Below are 24,239 nucleotides of genomic sequence, written 5' to 3' on the forward strand. Positions count from 1 at the left end.
CGCGCATGTGCGTACCGTCTTGAGGGCGCCGGGGGCGTGGCTTAAAGGGGCGGGGCTTCCGCTCAGCATTGGCTTTAGGTAGAGACCCTCGTGGAAGCGGGGTTGTGGAAGTGGGCGTGTCAACATGACGGGAAGAAGGGCGCGCTGTGCGTGATGACGTAAAAGGCGTTGATTGGGGGAGCGAGCGGAAGTTAGAGCGTACGTGCTGCCCGCCTTCTGTAAAAGTTTATCTCTTCTTTGCTGCAAAGGTAGGCTGGAGGCGCTCTGAGTGTGTTGCCCGCCGGCCTGGGCTGTCCTCGTCCAGTTTCATCCAGTCTCGAGCGCCCCGCTAGCCTTGCGGTGGGGCAGCGCCCACCGCCAGTGTGCAAACCTGAGGGTAGAGACAGCCTCTGGACTCCCCTTCTTCTCCGCGGGAGGCGGCTTCCGGCCTCGGAGGCCTGCGGGCGTTGGAAATCTCATTAGGCGTGTCCGGCAGAGGGGTTGGGGAAGATTTAGGGGCGGAACGGGGACGTGTGGATCTGCTAAGTAACCGAGTAACCACCGCAGTCCAAATGTGGAGCAGGAGGCGGGACCTCGAGGGTGTGCCCCACGCATGGATCTGAGCTGTTGCCACTGGCCCTAAAGCGTCCGTAAGGGATAGCTAAGGTGAAGCTGCTGGTGGAATACCCTCCTTGTCCATTTCCCTCTGCATCCCAACGAATGAGAGCTCTCGAGCCAGGGATCCATCCTCCACATTATTAACTAGTAACTCCGAGCTTTTAGAACAGCTCTCAAAAGAGCCTAAAACTGGATATTTTTTCTTTAAATTTTCTTGTTACTGATGTGAACTCATTTCACTTAGCAGAAACAATTATGTCAGGGTGGGAGTCTTACTACAAAACCGAGGGCGATGAAGAGGAGGAAGAACAAGAGGAAAGCCCGGAAGCAGGTGGTAAGTGACTTTACCATGTAATACCGTTCTGCATGTGGAAAAACAGACCTTCCCTGCCTTGTCTCCTGCAAGGACGTTGCCTTCTGATGGCCCACCGTTTTATCCCCAAATAATCCGAAATAACTTTTCTCCCTTTGAGCTTTGCAGAGCTACCGTAGGCTCTCCTTTATTCTGGTTTTACTCTATGAGACATCTCTAGTTTTAAATTTTTGCTGGGCACTGGTAAATTGATACCTTTTGAGCTCCAGTAAATGACCCTATTCATGGGATCTTTTGTTATCTTACATGACTCAGGTAAGACCCTTTCTCGCCTGAGAAAGGAGTTTTATTTATCTCAGAACCTCAGTGTAAAAATACCTTCACCCTACAGTAACTTACACTAATGGAAGAGTAAACATTAGCAATGCAGGTTTCAAAAGAGTTATTCCTTCATGGTAGCTCCCAGGTTTGGGAGTATCTGTGTATTCAAGCAACACAATATTATTCAAGTAGTGTATGCAAGCAAAACAGTAACACATAGGGCCAAGGGAGATTAATAAAGGGTACGTGTAATCCACTAGTTAATTTAATTCCTGGACAGAAAATTTTAGTGTTTTATTAAAAAAAAACAAAAAACCTGTAATCTGTGTACCCGTCATCATACCACAACCAACCACTACCATAGTTTTGACTTTTTGTTTGTTTGTTTGTTTTTGAGACAAGGTCTTGCTTTGTTGCCTAGGCTGGCCTTGAATTATTAGACTCAAGCCATTTTCCTTCTCAGCCTCCTTAGTAGCTGGGTTCATAGGCCTAATTCACCATTCTGGATCTCTTTGGCAATTTGAATATCTCCTTTATGCATCTTTCAATCTATTTATTCTAAATATACATACATGCACATTTTTATTCATATCTGATTTTTATATTATTGTAATCATAGTATACATACATTTTCTCACTTTACATCAGTCTTCTTCCAAAAAAAATTTTAAGCGTAAAATTTTATGTTCTGCCTTTTTACTTGTTGTATTATAGCTATATCTTTCCATGTTTTAACACATGTACTTAGTTGTTATAACCTTCTTGTTTAGTGGTACTGGGGTTGAACCTTTAGGTGCTTTACTACTGAGTTATATCCCAAGTGCTTTTTATTTTTATTTAGGGTACCAAGAATTGAACTCAGGGGCACTCGGCCACTGAGCCATATCCCCAGCACTATTTTGTAATTTATTTAGAGGCAGCTGTTGGCTGAGGCTGGCTTTGAACTTGAGATCCTCCATCTCAGCTCTAGAGCCGCTGGGATTACAGGTGTGCGCCACTGCAACCGGTTTATTTTTTTTTATTTCTTATTTTGTGACGAGGTCTCACTTGAGTTGCTGAGGGTCTTGCTTAGTTGCTTGCAATCCTCTTGCCTCGTAACTCACTTAAAATATATTAGAATTTATTAATTGATTCAATTTCCTGTTGGACATTTTAGTTATTTTTCAATTTCTTTAATAAACAACATCATAGTATGGGCTGAGGAGGTGGCTCTAGCGGTAGCGCGCTCGCCTAGCATGCGCAGGGAGCTGGGTTCTATCCTCAGCACCACATAAAAATAAAATAAAGATGTTGTGTCCACCGAGAACTAAAAAATTAAAAAAAAAATCATAGTAAATTCATTTTTAAAATTTTTTTTCATTTTTTTCCCCAAGGATGAGGATTGAACCCAGGGCCTCAGGCATGCCAGACAGCATTCTACCACTGAGCCGCATCCCCAGCCCAATGTTATAGTAAATTTTGTATATGAGTTTTTCCATTTTTTTTTTCAATATTTTTTTAGTTGTTGACAGACCTTTATTTTATTTATTTATCTATGTGCTGAGAATCAAACCCAGTGCCTCACACATGCTAGACAAGGCCTCTACCACTGAACTATAAACCCAGCCCCTGTTTTTCTTTATCTTAATAAGATAGATTGCTAAGAGGTAGAATTTACCAGATCAAGGTAGAACTTTTGTTTAAGGCTTTTGACACACATTTTGTTCTCCAAAAGTGGCTAATTAAATTTATTGTATTAAGCAGCAGCAATGTCAAAAGGGAAGATAATTAGACAAATACCTTTTTATGGAAAAAAAAGAAAGAAAACATCACTGTTGGGCATGGTGGCACATACCTGTAATCCCAGTAACTTGGGAGGCTGAGGCAGGAAGATTGAAAGTTCAAGACCAGCCTCAGCAATGTAGCAAGGCTCTAATTAACTTAGGGAGAACCTGTCTCAAAAAAAAAAAAAAAAAAAAAAGGAGTCACGCACAGTGACAACTGTAATCCTAGTGATTTGGGAGTCTGAGGCAGGAGTATTGCAAGTTCAAAGCCAGCCTCATAACTTTGTGAGTCCCTGTCTCAAAATAAGAAAAAGGGCTAGAGATGTTGCTCAGTGGTTAAGCACCTCTGGGTTCAATATTCAGTATCAAAAAACAAGCACCTCTACTGTCATATATATAAAAAAAGAACCACTTAAAAAAAATAAGCACATCACTTATGATATAGTCATGCTGAAAAAAGGAAACTTGAATCTGATTAAACCACTCTAGGTCTCTAGTAAGGACAACAGAGTACACCCAAAGATGTAGATGTTACTCTAGACCAAAAGAATGCAATCAGCAAAATCCAGAATATGGAATAGTATATGTGACAAAGCATTTTGGTTATTTAGCAAATAAATTATAAGGAAAAATAGACTGTTTCAATTTTATTTATTTGTTTGTTTGTTTATTTATTTATTTTTGTGGTGCTGGGGATTGAACCCAGAGCCTTTTGCATGCAAGGCAAGCACTCTACCAACTGAGCTATATCCCCAGCCCTCAAAATGTTTTTATAGAAAGTCAAACTAACGTTTAGGGATGCACACTTAGATGATAAAACTATAATGAAAAATTAAGGAAGTGTAATTACCAACAGTAAGGATCATGGTTACTTTGTGGGGAGGTGGGCATTGTAATTAGGAGGGAATATATGAAGGACTTCTGGGGTGACCAATAGGACTGATTTTCCTGACATTGATGATTTTTTAAAATTTTATTTATTAATTTTAGGTTTTTTTATGAATCTTTATTTTTTATTTATATATGGTGCTGAGAATTGAACCCAATGCCTCACACATTGGAGGCAAGCACTTTACCACTGAGCCCCAACCCCAGCCCTTGATGGTTATTTTAAAGATGTTCACCTTATAATAATTCATTAGGTTATACTTTTGCTTTAAGGACTTCTCTGTATGTTTCATATTAATGATAAACTTAAATATGAGTACAAGGGTAAATGTTCCTTCCATTTATTTTCCCCATAGGAGAACATAAATATTCAGGAAGAGATAGTTTGATTTTTTTGGTTGATGCCTCCAGGGCCATGTTTGAATCTCAGGGTGAAGATGAATTGACTCCTTTTGATATGAGCATCCAGGTAAGTCTTCCTTTTTTTTTTTTCCTTATTTTTTTAGTTGTAGGTAGACACAATGCCTTATTATTTATTTTTTTTTTTATGTGGTGCTGAGTTTCGGACCCAGTGCCTCACTCATGCTAGGTGAGCACCCTACTACTGAGCCACAACCCCAGCCCCATATCTTCCTGTTTTGTTTTGTTTGGATATTGGTGATTGAACCCAGGGGCACTTTACCACTGAGCTACATCCCCAGGCCTTTTTTATTTTTTTTATTTTGAGACAGGATCTCGCTAAGTTGCTTAGGGCATTGCTAAGTTGCTGAAGCTGGCCTCCAACTTGCAGTTCTCCTGCCTTGGTCTCCCAAGTTATTGGGATTACAGGTATGTGCCATCATGCCTGGCAAGACTACCTTTTATTTGATCCAAAAAAAAAAAAAAAAATAGCAAAAAAGTATGATATCACTTGCAAAAACATGAACTCTTTGGAAAGTTTGTGAATGTTAAATAGCAATTAGCCTATATTTGCAGCCAAAAAAAAAAAAAAAAAGGTAGCAGTGTTGGAGATGAGTCTCATTCTATTCTAGGTTTGAACTTGGGACTGTAGGAATACATTGTTCCCACCTTTTGTATTAGCCCTGATAGTAGAAGTGGGCTTCTTCAAATATAGGATTATAAAGTGCCGCAGTCTGGCTGAGCAAAATAACCAGGGGGTGACAAGCAACTTGTGGAGGTTGAAACAGCGGGAGCCCCTTTATTGCAAGACAGTAGAGGTATATATACCCAACTGATTACACACAGCTTAACTTAATTAACATCATCTAGATACAGCAGTCAGTCAATAAGGAATCCTCATCATCTTAATGGTTCGCTCGCATTACTTCACAAACCACTCCTCCTGGCAAAGTGCCAGGCGCCATCTTGACTTGATTGGTCCTCAACAATAAAGGAAGAAGGAAAGTACTGGCAATTATGGTGTGAAGAAAAGTTCTTTTGGGCTATAGATGTAGTTCAGTGGTAGAGTATCCACAAGGCCATGGGTTGGATCCTCAGTACTACCAAACAAACAAACTAACCTCTCAAGTGATGTTTGGTAATTGAATACTACTTGCTGAAAACTGTTACTATAGCAACAAGACAACCCCAATTTTAACATGGGATAAGGACTTATAACTTAATAGCCATTTCTCCAGAGATATACAGGTGGCTAATAAGCACAAGAAAAATGTTTGACAGCTTTAGTCATTAGGGAATGCGAATCCAAACCACAGTGAGATACCTCTTTATACCCTCTAGTATGGCTGTAATTATAGAAAGAAAGAAAGAAAAGAAATAAGAGTAGCCAGGCTTATAATCCCAGCTGCTTGGGAGGCTGAGGCAGGAGAATCATGAGTTCAGGGACATCCTGGGCAACTTAGGGAAAAAAAAAAATTTTTTTTTTTTTTTTTTTTAATTTTATAAAAGGGCTGGGGATGGGCTGTGGCTCAATGGTAGAGTGCTCAACTGGCACACTAAGGCACTGGGTTTGATTCTCAGTACTACATAAACATAAATGTACTGTGTCCATCTACAACTAAAGAAAAATATTTAAAAAAAAAAAAAAGGTGAGGACTGGGGATGTAGCTCAGTGGTAGAGCCCTCCTGGGTTCAACTGCAGTACCATACCAAAAAAAAAAAAAAGAATTTTGCAATTTTGGGGATGTAGCTCAGTGATACAGCACTTGCCTAGCATGTGCAAGGCCCAGGTCCAAACCTCAAAATTGGGGGGGAAAAAAACAAAAAAGAATTTGCATTTCCAGGAACTTGTTGATGTTACTGAATCAGAGGCCACAGTTTGAGGAGAGATGCTTTAATGTTTTTTGTGATTTCAGATCTCTTTGAGGATGTTATGAAAGCTATGTACCTTCTCTCCTAGAAAGACAGCACTCATCATTCTACATGTAATTACAAAGGGTTCATTGAACACTTTAAGCCCAAAGACCATAAAAGAAAAGGCAGTATTAGGTTCCAAATAGATGAGAGATTCACCAATAAGCAAATATATATATATTTATTTATTTATATTTATTTATATATATATGTTTATTTTATTTTTGAGAGAGAGAATTTTTAATATTTATTTTTCAGTTTTTGGCGGACACAACATCTTTATTTTTATGTGGTGCTGAGGATTGAACCCAGCACCCCGCGCATGCCGGGCGAGCGTGTTACCGCTTGAGCCACATCCTCAGCCCAATGTATATATTTAAAAAAAATTTTTTTTAATTGTCAGTGGTCTTTATTTATTTATATGTGGTGCTGAGAATCGAACCCAGTGTCTCACACATCCTAGGCAAGTGCTCTACTACTGAGCCACAACCCCAGTCCAAGCATAATATATATTTGTTAACAAGCAATGAAAGAACATTTTCTAAGATTCTGTTTTCTCATTTTATCCTTGTGCAAGGGCCATGTTAATCTCTGTATTATTTTAATTTAGTATATGTGTTGAAAAAGCAGACACAGTTTTTTTTAATTTTTTTAGATTTTGCTGTACAGGGAATTGAACCCAGGGCCTCATGGCACTCCACCACTGAGCTACATCCCAGCTCACCCCTCAACCCCTCACTTTTTTTTTTTTTTTGAGATAGGGTCTATGTCCAGGCTGGCCTCTAACTTGCAATCCTCCTGCCTCAAGTCTCTTGGTAGCTGAGATTATAGGCATGTGCTACCATGCCCAGCTCGTTTTGTGTTTTTAATTATTAGAATCTAAAAGGAGTTTTTACCAAATTCTTCTAAAAACTTGTAGACTACTGAACAAATAGATTAAAATATTTATAGAAGTAACTACTTGCCATGCAGGTTATTGTCAGTGACTAGCCGTAATGTAAGTTTTGCATGTAAGCATAGTCTTGCTTTAGAGGAAGGCCAGTTAGAGGCTCAGGCAGGACATGGAGGGGGTCACCATGGTTGGTTTATTCAGCTTTGCAGATTCAGAAACAATTTTATTAATGCCCCAGAATTAAACAGGCCCAAGATGGATCAACTTTTCTAGGACCTTATCTACCAGATGCTGATGTTAGTTCATATGGGGGACAGACTTTTCCTGTGACTGAAACACTGATGGCTTGGGCTGGGGATGTGGCTCAAGCGGTAGCGCGCTCGCCTGGCATGCGTGCGGCCCGGGTTCGATCCTCAGCACCACATACCAACAAAGATGTTCTGTCCGCCGATTACTAAAAGATAAATATTTAAAAAAAAAAAAAAAAAGAAAGAAACACTGATGGCTGTAATTGTGTAATTTTATTTCAAAGTGTACTTTTTGTAGTTACTGACTTGTTTTGGGGTCAGATACATTTATTGTTAATTTAAGCTTTGTAATTACATATGTAAACTGTTTCTTGGTGTCAGAATACTTTAGAAAAGATCAGGTGACCTGTCAGACTCAGTGAGTGACATCAGTGGGATGCACCTCTGATCTTCTGAATCCATTATTGGGCTTTTAAGATTTTATTTTTTAGTTGTAGTTGGACACAATACTTTTATTTTATTTTAAATATTTATTTTTTAGTTGTAGTTGGACACAATACCTTTATTTATCTTTTTATGTGGTGCTGAGGATCAAACCCAGGGTGCGCACATGCTAGGCGAGTGCTGTACCACTGAGCCACAACCCCAGCCCAATACCTTTATTTATTTGTTTATTTTTATGTGGTGCTGAGGATCGAACCCAGGGCCTCACAGGTGCTAGTCAGGTGCTCTACTGCTAAGCCACATCTCTAGCCCCATAATTCTCTGGTTTTTTATAGTAGGGACTGCTTTGTGGGTTTTTTTTTTTTTTTTAAATACCTTTATTTTATTTTATTAGTTGTGGTAGGACACAGTACCTTTATTTTATTTATTTATTTTTATGTGGTGCTGAGGATCAAACCCAGTGCATCACACATGCTAGGTGAGTGCTCTACTGCTGAGCCCCAACCCTAGACCCTTGTTTTGTTTTATTTGTTTTTATGTGGTGCTGAGGATTTAACCCAGTGCCTCACACGTGTGAGATAAACACTATTTGAGTGTACTCTATGAGCCAGAATCCCCCACCCCGCCCCTCCACACCCCCTCCCCCTGCTTTTATTTTATTTTATTTTTTTTTGCATTGGTGGGATTTGAACCTGGGCCTCATGCATGCCAAGCAATTACTCTGCTGAGCCCACTGAGCTATACCCCATACCTAGGGACTACTTATAAGTCTGTTATATCCATATAGCACTTTGTGTTTGTTATAAATTGATGTGTATGCCCATCACTCTCTGGTTCAGGAACTTCCTGAAAGTAGGGGTTATGTCTTATAGTGCTATGTATAAAATTCAGCTAGGACATGTTAAGTATCTACTATAAGCCAGGAACTTATAGAACTTAAATTTAATGGTAAGTAAATATTCATTGAATTTTAATTTTTTCAGTGTGTCCAGAGTGTATATGCCAGTAAGATCATAAGCAGTGATCGAGATCTCTTGGCAGTGGTATTCTATGGTACCGAGAAAGACAAAAATTCAGTGAATTTCAAAAATATTTACGTCTTACAAGAGTTGGATAATCCAGGTCAGTAATGTTCTAAGCTCAGCGTTTCCCTTGTGTGAGAATGTCACTACCCTGAACAAAGGGGTATGAAGGAGGAAGCAGGTTCCATCTTGTTAAGGAGTCTGCTTTCCTACAAGCGGTCTTTGTTGGTAAACAGCTGTGGAGTGAGAAAGGAACCCTGGCCTTTCTGTTACCCTGTGGTGAAGGTGGCCACTGACTCTAATGGTTTTTCTGTCCATTTGATTCTTTGATTTAATCAGGTGCAAAACGAATGCTGGAGCTTGACCAGTTTAAGGGGCAGCAGGGAAAAAAACATTTTCAAGATCTAATTGGCCATGGTTCTGACTACTCATTGAGTGAAGTGCTGTGGGTCTGTGCCAACCTCTTTAGCAATGTCCAGTTCAAGATGAGTCATAAGAGGATCATGCTGTTCACCAATGAAGACGACCCCCATGGCAATGACAGTGCCAAAGCCAGCCGGGCCAGGACCAAAGCTGGCGATCTCCGTGACACAGGTGGGCATTTTTCTTATTCTTTTAAATTGGCACTTAATTTTATTGCTTTCTTTATAGCTGATCTCAAGCATTTGCTTTTCACCATCCAGAGTCAAAGAATAATGTGAAGCCAAGGGAAGACACCTGTGTAACATTAACACTGAAAATGGCCACGTCAGAAAGATGTGGTGGCACATGTCCTCAATCCCAGCTGTTCTACAGGCTGAGGTGGGAGGATCACTTGAGCACATGAGTATGAGGCCAGTCTGAGCAACATAGTGGACCCAGTCTCAAAAAAAGAATAAAGAAAATGACCTTACTACACTGTCTGAAGGACTTTAGAGCCCTTGAGCTTGCCACCAGAGCAAGCTTATCTTGATTTTTTTTTTTTTTTAACTGAGGTTTGAACCCAGGTGTGTTCTACCACTGAGCTACATCTCCAGCCCTTAATTTTTATTTCTTTTGAGGCAGAGTCTTGCTAGGTTGCCATGGATGTCTTCAAACTTGAAATTCTCCTGGCTCAGCCTCCTTAGTGGCTGGGATTACAGGCTTGGGCCACCATATCCTGCACTTGTCTTGATTTTAACACTACCTTGAATGAGGTTATTTGAATAAGTTGTCTCAAGTAAATATAACAGCTAATTTATTTAGCCACTTTCTCTCTAATTCCTGAAATTGTTAAAATCAATCTAATTTGGTGGGGGGCACTTTTAAAAGCGTTTGAATTTAACTGAAAAGAATCTTCAAGTTGGACATGGTGGTGCATGCCTGTAGTCCCAGCTACTCAAAAGGGTGAGGCAGAAGATTGCTTGAGTCCAGGAATCTGGGGCCAGCCTGGGCAACATAGTGAGATCCCCATCTCTTTAAAAAAAAAAAAAAAAAATTCCCATTTTACTAAAAATTCTTTTTTCTTCCTCATCTTTGTCTGTGTACCAGGAATCTTCCTTGACTTGATGCACCTGAAGAAACGTGGGGGCTTTGATATATCCTTGTTCTACAGAGATATCATCAGCATAGCAGAGGATGAAGATCTCGGGGTTCACTTTGAGGAATCAAGCAAGTTGGAAGACCTATTGAGGAAGGTTCGTGCCAAGGAGACCAGGAAGCGAGTGCTGTCCAGGTGAGCACTAAACCTGGGTTGCTGCCCCCAGGTCCCCAAGCAAATCACCAGTAATGTGTTGCTTTGACATCCCTGTGCTATGCTGTTGTCTTGCTGTGTTTCTTCAAAGTATCAGCTTCATGAGGATAGCACTGTCTGATTGCTTCTCCAGAAGAGCACAGTCCTCCATTTCCTTGTGCCTAAGTGAATCCTCAGCTATACTCACTAATACACTCTTTGCTTTCTTCTGTGTTGGTGATGGTAGTAACACCCAACTCATTAGATTATTTTGAGGAATAAATGGAAAACAAAATGTATCAAACAGGTTATATGGAGCTAAACCTCAATAAATGTTTGTTATCATCATTGTTAAAAGTGTATATTCTAGAGGCTGAGGCAGGAGTATCCCAAGTTTGAGGCCAGCCTCAGCAATGTAGCAAGACCTTATCTTAAAACAAAAAACTAAAAAGGAGGCTAGAGTTGTGGCTCAGCGGTAGAGCACTCACCTAGCACTGCAAGGCACTGGGTTCGATTCTCAGCACCACATAAAAATAAATAAAGATATGGTGTCCAATTACAGCTTAAAAAAAAAATCATTAAAAAAAATAAAAAGGACTGAGGATGTAGCTCAGTGGTAAAGCATCCCTTGGTTCAAACCTCAGTACCACAGACACAAACAAAAAAAATTGTCTTAATTTAGTCGGTCATGGTGGCCCATGCCTATAATCCTAACTGCTTATAGGCTGGGGCAGGAGGATCTCAAGTTTGAGGCCAGCTGAGCAACTTAGCAAAACTCTGTCTCAAAGGAAAACATAAAAAAGGCTGGGGATGTAGCTCAGTGGTTGAGTGCTTGTCTAGCATGCACAAGGCCCTGGGTTGAATCCTCAGTACCAAAAGACAACAAAAATGTATTATTCTGATTTCTTGTAAACTTGAGTCCAATAGGAACCAGACTGTTGGATTGTCTTCTTTTGAAGAGTCTTGATATTAATGCTAAGGGCTTCTCAGTGTTTCTTCCTAAGGAGAATGCCTCTTTTGTTTGCTTTTTTTTTTTTGCAGTGCTGGAAATGGAACCCAGGGTTATGTGTATGTTAGGCAGGTGTTCTTCCACTGAGCTACCTGACGCTGCCCCAGGCTTCCTTTTAGACTGGCTTTTCAATATAGGACATAACACTTGGTAATTTTTGAGTTTACCAACATTGTTTTTTTTTTTTTTTTTTTTTGAGTGTTGGGGATCAAAGTCAGGGTCCTGTGCATGCTAGGGACATATTCTATTACTGAATTACATCCCTGTTTCCAGTAGTACATTCTTTGTCATTATTCTAAGTAGTTAATATACTTTGAAACTAATTTTTGTGGTGGACATTGAGATGGTATTATATCAAATTCCATTGTATTATTTTTTTTTAAAGAGAGAGAATTTTTTAATATTTATTTTTTAGTTTTCGGCAGACATAACATCTTTGTTTGTATGTGGTGCTGAGGATCGAACCCGGGTCGCACGCATGCCAGGCGAGCGCGATACCGCTTGAGCCACATCCCCAGCCCTCCATTGTATTATTAAAATGCATTAAGAACTTGCTTAGGGTTACTGTAGTGAATAAAGCAATTTGAAATTTAAATGTCTTGAAGGAATTGCAGATGGGAAAATATATAATCTTTTTTTTTTTTTTTTGATACTGGGTATTGAACCCAGGGGTGTTTTACCACTTTACCCCTGAGCTACATCCTAACCTGTTTTTTAAAATTTTTTATTTGGAAAAGAGTCTTTCTAAGTTGGTTAGGGTCTCACTAAGTTTCTGAGGCTGAACCAGACGTGGTGGCTAATGCCTGTAATTCCAGTGGCTCGGGAGGCTGAGGCAGGAGGATCACAGGTTTGAAGTCAGCCTCAGAAACATCAAAGAGGCTGTAAGCAACCTAGTGAGACCCTGTCCCAAAATTAAAAATAAATCAAGTTGGGGATGTGACCTAGTGTGACCCAGTGGTTAAGCTCTGTAGAGTTCAATCCCTGGAACAAAAAAAAGAAAGAAGTTGTTGAGTCAGGCCTTGAAATTGCAATCCTCCTGTCCCAGCCTCCTAAACTGCCAGGATTATAGGCATGGGCTACCATGCCTGGTTTTATACACAGTCTTTGAGTCCATGCTTTCATTTTTTCTCTCAGGTTAAAGTTTAAGCTCAACAAGGATATAGCACTCACTGTAGGCATTTATAACTTGGTCCAGAAGGCTAACAAGCCTTTTCCAATAAGGCTCTATCGGGAAACAAATGAACCAGTGAAAACCAAGACCCGGACATTTAATGTAAATACAGGCAGTTTGCTCCTGCCTAGTGATACCAAGAGATCTCAGGTATGTACATGTGCTTTTTTTTTTTTTTTTTTTAAGAGAGAGAGAGAGAATTTTTTAATATTTATTTTTTAGTTCTTGGTGGACACAACATCTTTGTTTGTATGTGGTGCTGAGGATCGAACCCGGGCCGCACGCATGCCAGGCGAGCGCACTACCGCTTGAGCCACATCCCCAGCCCTGTAGATGTGCTTTCTTACCAAATTTTCTCCTGTTGAAGAGTTAACAGGGAGGGAAGACAGTAATTAGCCTAACCAGTTAAATTACTTCCATGTGTGTGTCTTTCTATTTAAGATATTGGGGCTGGGGTTGTAACTCAGTGGTAGAGTGCTTGTCTCACAGGCGTGAGGCCCTGGGTTCGATCCTCAGCATCACATAAAAATAAATAAACAAAATAAAGGTATTGTGTATAACTAAAAAATAAATATTTTTTTAAAAGATATTGTGTCCATCTACAACTAAAAAAATATTTTAAAAAAAAGATATTTTAAGAATCAGGGCTGGGGGCTGGGGTTGTAGCTCAGCGGTAGAATACTCACCTAGAACATGCGGGGCCCTGGGTTTGATCCTCAGCACCACATAAAAATAAAATAAAGGTATTGTGTCCAACTACAACTAAAATAAAATCAAAAAAAAAAAAAAAGAATCAGGGCTGAAGATGTAGTTCAGTGTTAGAGCTTTTGCCTAACACGTACCAGGCCCTGAGTTCAATCCCTAACACTGCAAAAAAGAAAAGAAAAAGACAAGAGTTATTACACTTTGGAACTATGGCATATCAATCAGTGAGATCCTGAGAGCTAGGGAGTTAAACAGCCCCAGTATTGGTAAGAAGTGGCAGTGGAAGCTTCGGCTCTTGACCACTGAGCACATGCTGCACTAACAGTCTAATTCCCTGATAAAGTACAATGGCAGAAAGTGTTTCCTAGTTAACTAGGGAGATGAGAAATTAGTGACATGTTACATATGAGGTGGACTTTTTTAAAGAGAATTTCTTTTTGCTAGACTATTAAAACATTTCCCTTACTTTGAAATGACACACATCTGCCTTTCTGAACCTGAACTAGATTACAAAACATTGTCCTTCCTCATCTTCTCACCTATATTCAATCTATAGAAGGATTTGACATTGAAAATTAAAATTGAATGAGTCATCCTTTTTTTTTAATCATGTGTCTGCCTTCCACATTGAGACCTAACCTAGTACCTTTATATGTCAGGGTTGGGGCTGGGAGCTCAGTTCATGTTAAGTAAGGGAAGGAATAAATACCTGAAGAATACGGCCTTTGGCATTGGAAAGATCTGGATTTAAAGCCCAATGCAGTTGTATAACCTGGAATGTTACCCAACCATTGGGCTTTAGTTTACTCATTGGTTGAACAATTTGCAGTGCTGGGGTGGAACCTAAGGTTTCTTAAGTGCTAGGCAAGTGCTATACTACTGAGCTAAATCCATAGCCCTTGCTCAGTTGTTTTAATTTTAATTTTTTGGGGGGTACTAGGGATTGAATTCAGGGACACTCAACCATCGAGCCACATCCCCAGCTGTATTTTGTATTTTATTTAGAGACAGGGTCTCACTGAGTTGCTTAGTGTCTCACATTTGCTGAGGCTGGCTTTGAAATCATGATCCTCCTGCCCTTAGCCTCCCAAGCCACTGGGATTACAGATGTGTGCCATTGTGTCCGGCCCTTGCTTAGTTTTTAACATTTACTTCCTGGGATTGCTACAGAACATAAATTAGATGACAAACCAGAGTACCTGGCAGTCACTCAGTAAATACTAATTCCCTGTTGTAAGAAGAGATGCACTGGTAAGCCATCTTCTTGCTTAAAGAGAGCTGACTTTAACTTGCTAGTGTCCTGTGCACCAGTTTGCATTTTCATGTAGCCTCTATGCTTCTTTCCTGTAGACCTATGGGAGTCGTCAGATTGTACTAGAGAAAGAGGAAACGGAAGAGCTGAAGCGGTTTGATGAGCCAGGTTTGATTCTCCTTGGCTTTAAGCCCTTGCTAATGCTGAAAAAGCACCATTACCTGCGGCCCTCCCTGTTCGTTTACCCTGAGGAGTCCCTGGTAAACGGTAAGTAGCATAGGCCAAGAATAAATGAAGGACTCTGACACAGGACACAGTTTATTGAGCCGCATTTCCTGAACGGGTACTGCTTGGACACTGTATAGGAGATGTTAATGGGATATTTTGGAAGTGTTTTATGTTCAAATTTTGGATATCTGGGACTAAACAAAGTTAAAGAGATTTTTTTTCAGAACCCTTAGTATATTGACATGTATTGTGAAAATCCAGGAGGGGCTATGAAATTGAAGATTTTTAAAACATTTTCCTTTGGAATTATTTGAGGCATCAGACGAGAGCAAAAAAACTCAAAAGGTCCCACAGCCTTTTCTCTGTTAGTGGCCATTAAAGATGATGTGGCTGGGCACGGCGATGCACTCCTGTAATCCCAGCAACTTGGGAGGCTGAGGCAGGAGGATCATGAGTTCAAGGCCAGCCTCAGCAAAAGGAAGACACTAAGCAACTCAGGGAGACCCTGTCTCTAAAGAAAATACAAAATAGGGCTGGGGATGTGGCTTAGTGGTTGAGTGCCCTTGAGTTCAATCCTTGGTACCCCACCCCTTCACAAAAAAGGAAAAAAAAAAAGATGATGTGAACTCTGCCATTATGTGTACTGGTTCTTTCCAGACCTCTGTTCCTTTGTTCAGTAGGAAGCCCCCAACCCTCCCACCCCCAGTTTGGACCTGATTAAGTTTTCCTTAGTGTTTGGAGCTCATGTTGTTAGCCTAATGTCAGTAAAGTGAACTGACCTTAATAATTCACACTCCTAAAGAGCGTGTTTGAGGATTCCAATCCCGATTCTTTTCCTTTCTGTGCGTCTGTTGCCCCCACATTTCCTTCATCTCTTGCTCCCACACCCTTTACCCATGGAAATATCTTTAAAGAAAATGGAAGAGAAATCATGAGACCTTTGTTTTCTAGGGAGCTCAACCCTGTTTAGTGCTCTGCTTACCAAGTGTCTGGAGAAGGCGGTCTTAGCAGTGTGCAGATACACACCCCGCAAGAACACCCCCCCTTATTTTGTGGCTTTGGTGCCACAAGAAGAAGAGCTAGATGACCAGAAAATTCAGGTGACTCCTCCAGGTACGTAACAGATTTCCAGGGCTCCTGAACTTTGCCCATCTTTGGAATCCCTCCTGAGGTCCTGATTCAGACCTGCTGAATCACAGTTCCCAGGAAAAAGGCCTGGGAAACGGGTATTTTTAAGGTTTCTTAGGTGAACGATGTGCAATCAGGTGAGGCCACCACATTACAGTTTGGTTGAACAGTGCACAGTGTGTCTGGCTGTTCATGGCTGGTCCATAGCTAGGGTTGAGAATTGTCTACATTTGGACTATTTGCAGGTTACTGACAGAAGTTCAAGGCCTCACTGCTGACACCTTTTCTTTATTGAAAGCTGTGTTTGTCACCCCTTGTAATGCTTAATGTTTGATTTATCTCCTATATATTCACCGTGGTGGTGGAAAGAACATGGATTTTGAAGTCAGGCTTGACTTTGTCCTTTGCTTGAGTGTCTGAAAGTTTGCTTTCCTTTATTTCAGATCCATGTCTGCCACTTGTTAGCTAGCCAACAGGGCAGATAGCTTAACCTTTCTATTTATATTCTTTATCTTAGAGATGGGAATTCTGAAACATCTTTCCCTCAAGATTGTTTTACATCTGAAATAAGTTACTATGCAAGTTCCAGGGCTGAGAGATGTAGTTCCATGTAGTTACTGGCTAGCGTGCATGAGGCCCTGCACCATGATGGTGCTGGTGATGATGGTGGTGGTGATGATGATGTGAAGTGCCTAGCACAAAGTAGTTGGCCCATGGTAGTCTACCTTCTCTAGCCATGTGGATAAAATTAACTTTATAAAGTAATTATTAGATATATTTTTAATCCTGGTCATTAGAATACTCAGTTTTAAGCTATTATCTCTCAACTCCAAATTTACCCTGTTAGGGTTTGTGCTCCTAAGGCTGAGATTGTTCAAACCCAGGTAGCTCTCAGGCTGTGTCAATAGTACCTGCTAGAGGGAGGCCAGAGGGCAAGTGAAGGAAAGAGACTTATTTCTTCTTGTGGGCTCAATGCTGTCAGCATTGCCAGCAAGGATCCTTCATCTGGGGGTAATTCATTATAGTGTCTAGGTTTTTCAATCCTTCTAGAACCAGCCAGTAACTCTACCAAGATCAGCCTAATAACCTTTATCCCTCACTTTTTTATTTTTAACCAGGTGTTGGAGGGTAGAGAGAAAAAAGGAAAGACGTTGAAGCTCAGAGGAGCTGGAAGTTAGCCCTCAGTGGGGAGGCACTCTAGCTGGTTCTAGATATATCAGAAAAACTGGAGAGGGACTGAGGATGTAGCCCAGAGGTAGAATGCATGTTCAGCATTCTTGGGTTCTGTTGCTAGCACCAGGGAAAAAAAGATGGGGACTGGTGCCAGGTACCTCTGGTGCCAGGTACAGAGTTTTTCCTTGCTGGGGCAATATAGACAGGAGCAATGAATATATAGGAAGGGATATCTCTCTTGCCTTCTGTTCTTCCTCTGGAGTCAGAGCATCGTAGGCTACCAGGTGTCAGCTGGTAAAGGAGAAATGAGATTTGCAGGGCCCTAGTCACAGTATTGCAGGACATAGCTGAGACATACAGCTACAAAACAAATCTCAGAAAACCTACCTCCTTTTTTTAGGCTTTCAGCTTGTCTTCCTACCTTATGCTGATGATAAACGTAAAGTGCCTTTTACAGAAAAAGTCATGGCCAACCCTGAACAGATAGACAAGATGAAAGCCATTGTTCAGAAGCTGCGCTTCAAATACAGGTGAGCACTCAGCAGTCTTGACCTTCTTCTGGAGGACTTTCTGAGTTGAGTCAACAGAAATTCAAGGTAGCCAGGCATGGCAGCACCTGCCTATAATCTAGCCACTCAACAGGCTGAGTCAGGAAGATCACAAGTTTGAGGCCAGCCTGGGCAACTTAGTGAAAGCCCCCATTTCAAAATAAAAATTTTAAAAGGTTGGGGCTGGGCACATAGCTCAGTGGTAGAGCACTTACCTAGCATTCTCAAGTCCCTGGGTTCTATCTCTAGTACCAAGAGACCAAAAAAGAAAGAAAGAAAAAAGTTCAAGTTAGGCATAGGCCATGAGAATATGATTTTATCCTTTTTAGTTAACTGGTAAATTGTGACTTGTTATTGAGAACTTGTAAAAAGCTACATCGAGAATGGAAGTTCTAATCATACTGAAGACACTGGGAGTGTGCTGGTAGACTTAGAAAGTCAGATTAGTTGGTTGAACAAGTTCAAAAACTAGCAGTAGGGGAAGATTCTTAGTTGGTTTTCTCACTGTCACCCAATGAGAAATTGTTACAGGCTTTAAAGAATAATTATGTGATTTAAATAATTTTCTTTTACGCACATGATAGACCATCTTTTAAAAGCTTGCATATTATAACACCACACATAATATTTTTCACATCTTTTTTTTTTAAATATTTATTATTTTTTAGTTTAGTTAGACATATTATCTTTATTTCATTCTTATGTGGTGCTGAGGATTGAACCCAGGGCCTCACATGTGCTAGGCGAGCACTCTACCGCTGAGCCACAATCCCAGCCTCTCACATCTTTGTTTTTTATTATTTTTTTTGTGGGGGGTACTAGAGATTGAACCTAGGGGCGCTTAACCATTGAGCCATATCCCTGGCCCTATTTTGTATTTCATTTACACAGGGTCTCACTGAGTTGCTTAACACCCCACTTTTGCTGAGCCATTGGGATTACAGGCATGTACCACTGCACCTGGCACATCTTTATATTTTTTTAATATTTATTTTATTATGGTAAGAACATTTAACAGGAGAGTACCTTCTTAATAAATTTCCATTTGGCATTATTAACTATAGTACAATGTTGTTCAGATCTGCATTGTTGTTCTAGCAGATCTCTAGTACTTATTTTCCTTGCATAATGGAAACTTATACAAGTTAATTAGAAATTCTCAACTTTCCTTGTCTTTACCCCTGGCAAATGCCATTCAGCTCTCTGCTTCTATGATTTTGACTATTTTAGATACTTCATTTAAGTGGGCAATATTTGTCCTTCTGTGACACTGGGTTACTTCCCTTAGCACTATGTCCTCAAGATTCTTGCATGCATTGCTGGGGATTGAACCCATGGTCTTGTGCATACTTGGCAAAAATGGTCTACCACTGAGTCCCAGCCACAGCTGTAATCTTTCTTTTGTTACTCATATGAACCTTGAAAACTTGGATTTGTTTTCATTTTATAGATGAAGAAACAGGGTTACACCAGGCATGATGGTACATACCTGTAGTGCTAGCACTCAGGAGACTAAGGCAGGAGGATTATTTGAGCCCAGGAGTTGAAGACAGTGAGACCCTGTCTGGAGGAGGTGAGAGAGGAGGAAGGAAAGAAAAAGATAAAGAAACTGAGACTTATAAGAGCAAAACATCTTGCTAGGACTCACCCAACTAGAAAGAGATGGAGCTCATTCAGCTTTACAACTGTCTAGATTCACACCCTCTTTTTAAATTTTTTATATTTATTTATTTATTTTTGGAACTGGGGATTGAACCCAGAGCCTTGTGCATACAAGGCAAGCACTCTACCAACTGAGCTATATCTCCTGAGCTATATTTTTGTGTATATGTGGTGCTGATGATCGAACCCAGTGCCTCATGCGTGCTAGGCGAGCACTCTACCATTGAACCACAAACCCAGCCCTAGATTCATGTCCTCTTTACCCCCATTCCACTGCTACTGCATACAGGAAGAAGGTACACTCAGGATTCTGAATCTCCCTCTCCCCACCATCCCTCCTTTGTCTTTCCTCTGTATTTACACAGCCCTACCTCTTCTTGTTCTGGTTCTGGCCATGGTGTCCAGTGACAGGGAGCAGGTTCGCTTTGAAGTTAACTTTTGGATCTCTAGCATTAGATAAAATCAGCGAGAGAAGTTGATTTGTGACAGGATTCCCAAATATTTTACTTGGAGTGTTTTTTCAGCTGGATTTCTTTAATTTTATTATTTGGTTTCATTTTTAAAATGTTTAACTTGTTATGTTTTGATTTGTTAATGTTTTTCTCATTGTTTTAACAGAAGTGACAGCTTTGAGAACCCAGTGCTGCAGCAGCATTTCAGGAATCTGGAGGCCTTAGCTTTGGATTTGATGGAGCCTGAACAAGCAGTAGATCTGACATGTAAGAATGTTGGACTGACTCAAGTCGTTTTTACTGGAGGCCTTCTTTTTGATTTCTCTCTGATCTAGTAATGTGGATGCATTGCCTAACTCTCTAGAGACTGAACACCATCATCTAGGCTATCTGCTTGAGAGATTTTTCTAGACCTGATTAGAATGCCTGGGAATGATTCTGCAGTGAGACGAGGAGAGAGTGCCAGGCTCCTGAAACCTGCTTCTGAACTAGGCCACCTCATGCCTGCATGTTGGTGAAAGTTAAATAATATAATATTTATCAAGTGCCTACCGTGTCCCTGAACTGTTGTCCTATGTGTTGACTCATTTAATATTTGTAAGTATGAGGTAGGGGCTTTAGTTGTCCTGATTTTACAGAGAAGGGAGTGATTTGCCCCATGTGCAGGTACTAAATTGTGAGTGGTGCTTCCAGGCTCAGAACCCAGTGACTCCTGCCTGAGCCTGTGCACTGCCCTCTGTACTACTGCCTCTCCATCAGACTCTGCCATGAGAAAAAGCCAACTTATTACCAGCTTTGCCTTGGCTTTCCAAGTGGGGCTTCTCTGACCTTGCTGTAGCCCCTTCTGATTATGATTCTCTTACCTATCTGTAAGAGGACCCAGGAAGTTTAGTGGCACAAGTAAATAACCACAGGAAGCAGATTGGATTTAATGAAGATTCGTATAAGGGTTAGAGAGATGAGAACAACTGGCTGGGCCATTCAGCTTCCATGTTATTCCTGGTCTTCTATACCAGGCAGACTAGCCCTGCCATTGAAGGCACAAGTTTGTCATGACTGTGTAGCCACATCTGGCAGAAGAGAAACACTTGAGTTAAGCAGCCCTTCTTTTCCTGTAAGGCCTTAGGCAATAAGAAGTATAGTCATCTTTCCATATCCTTGGGTTTCTCATACATTGATTCAGCCAACCATGGATCAGAAATATTTGCAAAAAATTGCTTCTGTGCTGAACATGGATGTCATTTTCCCTTAAATAACACAGTAAAACAACAATGTATTTATGTAGCATTTCCATTGTATCAGGTATTATAAGTAATCTGGAGATGATTCAAAGTATATGTGAAGATGTGTGTAGGTTATATGCACATACTACAGCATTTTAAATAAGGGATGTGAGCATCTGAGGGTTTTGGTTATCTGCATGGGTCCTGAACCATCTCCAATGGATACCACAGGACACCGAACTTGGAAAATGCTGGCAGGACTTTATTGAGTGTTTTTGTGGCCAGGTCAGCTGTTTTGTAGCAGGCTCTTCCCCTCACCCTTCATCCCAGCAGTTAGGTGCTCTCTCCTCTCTTCTCCTAGAGTTACAACTGGACAGGACACTGTGGAACAATACTCACCTGGCCACTCTTCTGTATTTTCATTTTTCTAGTGCCCAAGGTTGAAGCAATGAATAAAAGACTGGGCTCCCTGGTAGATGAGTTTAAGGAACTCGTCTACCCACCAGATTACAATCCTGAGGATAAAGTTAGCAAGCGAAAACAAGGTAAGGAACTGGCTGTGGACATGCAGAGGGTTCTTTTGAAAAGTTGTCTTCATGGTCTTATCACAGAGGGAGGGTAATGGCCTTTCAGAAATTTTTAAACCAGCTGGGCATCATGGCACATGCTTGTAATGCCAGCTACATGGAAGGCTGGGGCAGGAGGATTGCAAGTTCAAGGCCAGCCTCAGCAACTTAGTGAGACCCTATCTCTAGATAGATAGATAGATGGGGCTGGGGATGTAGCTCGGTGGTAGAGTGCTTGCTTAATGTGTGAGGTCCTGGGTTCCATCCCTAATACTGCAGAAATTTGTCCCCTGCTGGGTGCGGTGACACACACCTGTAATCCCAGCTGCTCAGGAGGCTGATAGGAGGATCATGAGTTCAAAGCCCGCCTTAGCAAAAGTGAGATGCTAAGCAACTCAAACCCTGTCTCTAAATAAAATAAAAAATAGGGCTGGGGATGTGGCCCAGTGGCTGAGTGCTCCTGAGTTCCATCCCTGATACCCACCCCCCAAAAAAAATTACCTCCTGAAAAAGTGATACATTGATACCAAACCCAAGAAGGGATCATGTTTTTGTATAATCTCACCAATTCTGGACTTTATAAGTATTTTAAGATATTTATACAAAAATTGGTAAAGGTACAATTAGAGATGAAAAATCGTGTTCTAAATGCATAATAAGAATTGTAATGCATTCTGTTGTCTCTCATAAATTTAAAAAATTAACTACAAAAAAATTGGTAAAGAGAAAATTATGTCCTGATTGTTTTGTAATTCTGCAGATATGAGTGAGATGTAGTTTTTTTGTTTGTTTGTTTGTTTTGGGTTGTAGGGTTGTAGATGGACACAATACCTTTATTTTATTTACTTACTTTTATGTGGTGCTGAGGATAGAACCCAGTGCCTCACATGTGCTAGGCAAGCGCTCTACCACTGAGCTATAACCCCCTGCTCGAGATGTAATTTCATTGGACTGTTTTTTTAAATGTGTACTTCCTGTTCTTGGCATTAACTATTTTTTCTATTGGACTATCCTTTTTCTTACCTGGGAATCCAACATTTTCCTACTAAGAGGCTCACGTTTATGGAGCCGGCACCTGGTGCACAGTCACCATTTTGGAATAGTTGTCTTAGATTGTAATCTTTTGGGCTCTCTTGGTCAACTACAGCCAGACTTGGGCATTGTTTACCTGACAAATGAGGAAAGGGCGCCACAAGAGGGTAGGTGGTTGCCATGGTGCTTTCTCCCTTTTGCATTAGGAGTGACTCCTGTAGTGCCCTTGGAACCCACTGGCAGAGCTCCTCACATGCTGACCGTGGGTTAGTGACGAAGTACTTGTCTGCATGTTTGTCTCGCTCAACCTGTGTGTTCTTATCACCTGGTGCCTTGAAACTTAGTGTTTGTAAATGCTTCCCCATTTACAAACACTTTTTCTTTTCTTTTTTTGTGATGCTGGAGGGTCAGAGCCTTGAGCATGCTGAGAAAGCACCCTACCCCTGAGCTATGTTCCTAGCTGCTGTAAATGCTTTTTGAAGGAAAAATGGGAAGCAACTATTTGCTCACCCAGAGTGAGTAATTGTTTTAGGTAAACTCGTGATATTCATACTGCTGGAAACTCCCTTCTAGGTATGAGTTACATCTTTTATTATATCTATAAATAAAGGTGTCTTGTCAAGATACCTGTCTTCCCCCATATACTGTAGGTAGGCATCATAGCTTTATGAAAAATGGTTCACTGTAGCCTAAATCCTAAGGGGCCCCATTATGTGCAGCTGGGATGCCACTGGTAGCACATTTAGTTCTTCTCTCCTCACCCTTTTCCCCAGATGATGGAGTTTCTGGAAGTAAAAAGCCCAAAATGGAGGTATCTGAAGAGGAGCTGAAGGCCCATATTGCCAAGGGCACGCTGGGCAAGCTCACGGTGCCCATGCTGAAGGAGGCCTGCAGGGTGCATGGGCTGAAGGGTGGGCTGAAGAAGCAGGAGCTGCTGGCTGCTCTCACTGAGCACTTCCAGAAGGACTGATGCTGACCACACACCCTCCCCGTGGCGAAGTTGCCTGCTTTTGTTCTCACCAAGTTAAAGGTGTTTTTCCTGAGCTGGGAGGAGTTGCCTTGCGGAAGCTGAGGACTTTACATTTGAAACTTGTTGGCACAGAGACCGCATGGCTCTCTCACTTGGCTTGTGCCTTACTCTATGTGAATAAAGAACCTTGACTTTGTACTGTGTACTGCTCTTTAGTGTGAAGGAGAAAGGTATGTCTGCCTTGCATCCAGAGAGCACTGGCCATCAGCTCTGAGCTTAATTTTCTCTCCTACTGGGAACACACATCGTGATGGAAACAGAAACCAAAAACAGAGGGGATGGGGAAGGATGTCACAGTCCAGGTCATATAAACATAGGTGCTTCAGGAATGACAAGCCTTAGCAAGACTCACTCTCCCAATCCCTGTCCTCCCACTTGTTTTCCTTCAAACATGCAGTATGCTAAGGTCTAAAAATCGGATTTCAGAAGCAATAAGAGTAACATTTTAAATTTTGGTATCATTTGCTTCATGAGTAAATAGCAACTTCCTCAGATTGTGTTCTTCTGAATATGCTATTAAAGTTTGAAGACATAAATTTTCTGTTTTCCTCAGAATTAGTTCCAGTATA

The 24,239-nt window shown here is 41.0% G+C and overlaps 1 protein-coding gene and 1 non-coding gene across 8 annotated transcripts; one reads left to right on the forward strand and one right to left on the reverse strand.

Annotated features, from left to right (window-relative positions):
• The first annotated feature begins 194 nt into the window (after positions 1–194).
• On the forward strand, positions 195–23,806 carry Xrcc6 (X-ray repair cross complementing 6). Of its 7 annotated transcripts, none has more exons than XM_058574239.1 (14): positions 195–248; positions 842–931; positions 4,239–4,351; positions 8,763–8,901; positions 9,141–9,395; positions 10,311–10,494; positions 12,635–12,821; positions 14,727–14,895; positions 15,808–15,969; positions 17,558–17,687; positions 19,986–20,086; positions 21,474–21,587; positions 22,847–22,906; positions 23,414–23,806. In XM_058574239.1, exons 2-14 carry the CDS (start codon positions 853–855, stop codon positions 23,608–23,610), a joined length of 1,890 nt encoding a protein of 629 aa, XP_058430222.1. In that variant the 5' UTR covers positions 195–248; positions 842–852; the 3' UTR covers positions 23,611–23,806. The 7 variants fall into 7 exon arrangements, with proteins under 7 accessions (XP_058430222.1, XP_058430223.1, XP_058430221.1 ...); XM_058574240.1 differs by having other exon boundaries at positions 201–248; positions 845–931; XM_058574238.1 differs by lacking the exon at positions 195–248 and adding an exon at positions 255–645.
• LOC124083171 (U6 spliceosomal RNA) lies at positions 6,728–6,829 on the reverse strand. The gene has a single exon (XR_006848671.1). It is a non-coding gene; the product is annotated as a U6 spliceosomal RNA (small nuclear RNA).
• Positions 23,807–24,239: the final 433 nt, after the last annotated feature.

Source organism: Marmota monax, unplaced genomic scaffold, assembly GCF_021218885.2.
Source record: "Marmota monax isolate L192 unplaced genomic scaffold, Marmota_monax_Labrador192_F-V1.1 WCK01_AAM20220418_F8-fsc00051, whole genome shotgun sequence".
Lineage (NCBI taxonomy): Eukaryota > Metazoa > Chordata > Mammalia > Rodentia > Sciuridae > Marmota > Marmota monax.